The following is a 2,215-nucleotide window of genomic DNA, read 5'->3' on the forward strand; positions in this document are numbered from 1 at the left end:
AAATTTTGCTGATTCGTGGTAAAATCGATAAAAAATTTAATAAAAGCGTCACCATACCCGATTTAGGGACCTTTTACAGCCTGACAATGAGAAATCCTCGGAAATTTTTATTGTTATTGGGCGGCATAATGGCCGTATTTCAATATTTTATCTGCATGTTGATGTTATCAGCGAGCTTTGATACAAGTCGACAGCGCGAGAATCTGATCCAATAAACAAAAAGGCGGGGTTATCGCGCACTAGGCTATTTCTCTCATCGATCATTGGACGAACCTCAGAAAATAGGCGGAGCAACATCAGCTGGAAGCCTCATCAAATATCGCATACACTATGGCAGAAAGGAGATTTGTAACCAATTTATAAACAGTGTAATTTTGACAAATTATTATTTGGATGTAGTCGTAGCAGCAAAGAGACGATTATTTCAAAATCAGACGAATTATCATCAATGACTATGGTGCAGTTCGGAGCCCCAGTCAATTTTGATCGAAGGTCCTCTTTTAGTATTAGCCGCGTGCTTGGCGAGGAATTAAACGACGACAACGATGATATTGCGACGACTGAACACGATGATTCCTCGGAAAATCTGGATATGCCTGCAGATGATTCGAGCAATGTGGATGTTGAATCTTTGGAATCGGAGCTGGAAAATTCAGAATATTACCAAAAAATGTTTCAAAAAAACTGTGATCTACCACCTGCAAACTCAAACGCGAAAGACAATGACACAGTTAATGATAATTTAGATGAATCTGATCGCAATAACAACAGTAATTCTTCTCAACAGACCAACGACAAAAAGTCGGAGAAGCCACCGTTTAGTTATAATGCTCTTATAATGATGGCCATTCGAAGTAGCGCCGAGAAAAGACTGACCCTGAATGGGATTTATGAATTCATTATGAAGAACTTTCCATACTATAAGGATAACAAACAGGGGTGGCAAAACTCAATCCGACACAATCTCAGTTTGAACAAGTGTTTTGTTAAAGTTCCACGCCACTATGACGACCCCGGGAAGGGAAATTACTGGATGCTAGACCCATCATGTGATGACGTTTTCATCGGAGGAACCACAGGAAAACTCCGCCGACGATCCACAACAGCATCTAGAAGCCGGCTGGCAGCCTTAAAAAGAGCTGGATTTGCCGGATACCAGTCGCCAGTATATCCCTACTTCGGACATGCGGGAAAGCCCGGGTCCTACATTTGGCCATTTCCATCCTTGTTTCATCTCGGGTCAACAAATCCAATATCTGCATCCGGGTCTCTGAGATATTCCGGATTCTCTATGTACCCCTACAGAGGTCTGGTCACTCCATCTTCATCACTTCCGGCAGGTGCGTCTCCCAGAACGACAAATTTCTCTGTAGATAGACTCCTAGGGCTGGACATAAATTCACAACAAACAGTAAGCAAATCCAACAGCTCTTTTCTTCCCTGGCCACCCCAAACCGCGATGTCACTAACACAAATGGAACAAATATCTCCCAGTAATAGGGGTCTTGATTTAAGTGTCTTTAAGGGACTTCATGGACTTCCGGTCTCGCCTTTGTCTGCGTTTACCTCCCCTGACGTGATGTCGCAGAGTTCTTTATCGGCCCGTGGAATTTTGCCGACAATAAATAGAAACAGTATTGGTGAAACAAGAACAAGTTGATCAAACTTTTGAAAGAAGAAAATTAGTGCTCTATAAAGTGCAATAACAGAATACGAAGTGAAAATGTCCAGAACTGCTGATGTGTGAGCGATAAATGACTGTTTATTTGCTAAATCTAAAGGTATATATTAAAATAATTAGAGAAAGAATTGCATTTTCTTTATGTTTTGCTTTTTTATATACATATATAAATGATAATTTTCTTTACAAGGTTAGAATGAGCTTTAAACTACATGTATACATGTATTTTGACATTAAAAAGAAATAAAACTTTTAAATGTTAATTAAGATAAATATCGAATTTTCAAAATTCTCATTTCAAATTTTAAGGAAATAGTAAATACATGAAATGAATATCCGAACTTCACATTTTTTTTTCAAGTAAATTGTTCAGAAATGTTCTCTATTCCAAGCTATTTTTGTAGCATAATATATGAAATAAATGACCTTAATTTTTTTTGCTTTTTAATGTTTAAAGAAAATTTAAGCAACCAAAAAAATTAGTGTTTTTAAAAATGTTTTGTAATATTGCTATTTTAATAAAAACAAATTAAT

General features: G+C 37.5%; 1 protein-coding gene across 1 annotated transcript; it reads left to right on the top strand.

Annotated features, from left to right (window-relative positions):
* Positions 1-316: 316 nt before the first annotated feature.
* On the top strand, positions 317-1,809 carry LOC133201548 (forkhead box protein G1-like). The gene has a single exon (XM_061337351.1). The coding sequence runs from the start codon at positions 449-451 to the stop codon at positions 1,658-1,660; it is 1,212 nt and encodes a 403-aa protein (XP_061193335.1). The 5' UTR covers positions 317-448; the 3' UTR covers positions 1,661-1,809.
* Positions 1,810-2,215: the final 406 nt, after the last annotated feature.

The sequence above is a fragment of the Saccostrea echinata genome, unplaced genomic scaffold (genome assembly GCF_033153115.1).
Source record: "Saccostrea echinata isolate AGI-Se365-2 ecotype Australia unplaced genomic scaffold, CSIRO_AGI_Sech_v1 ptg000002l, whole genome shotgun sequence".
NCBI classification, from domain to species: domain Eukaryota; kingdom Metazoa; phylum Mollusca; class Bivalvia; order Ostreida; family Ostreidae; genus Saccostrea; species Saccostrea echinata.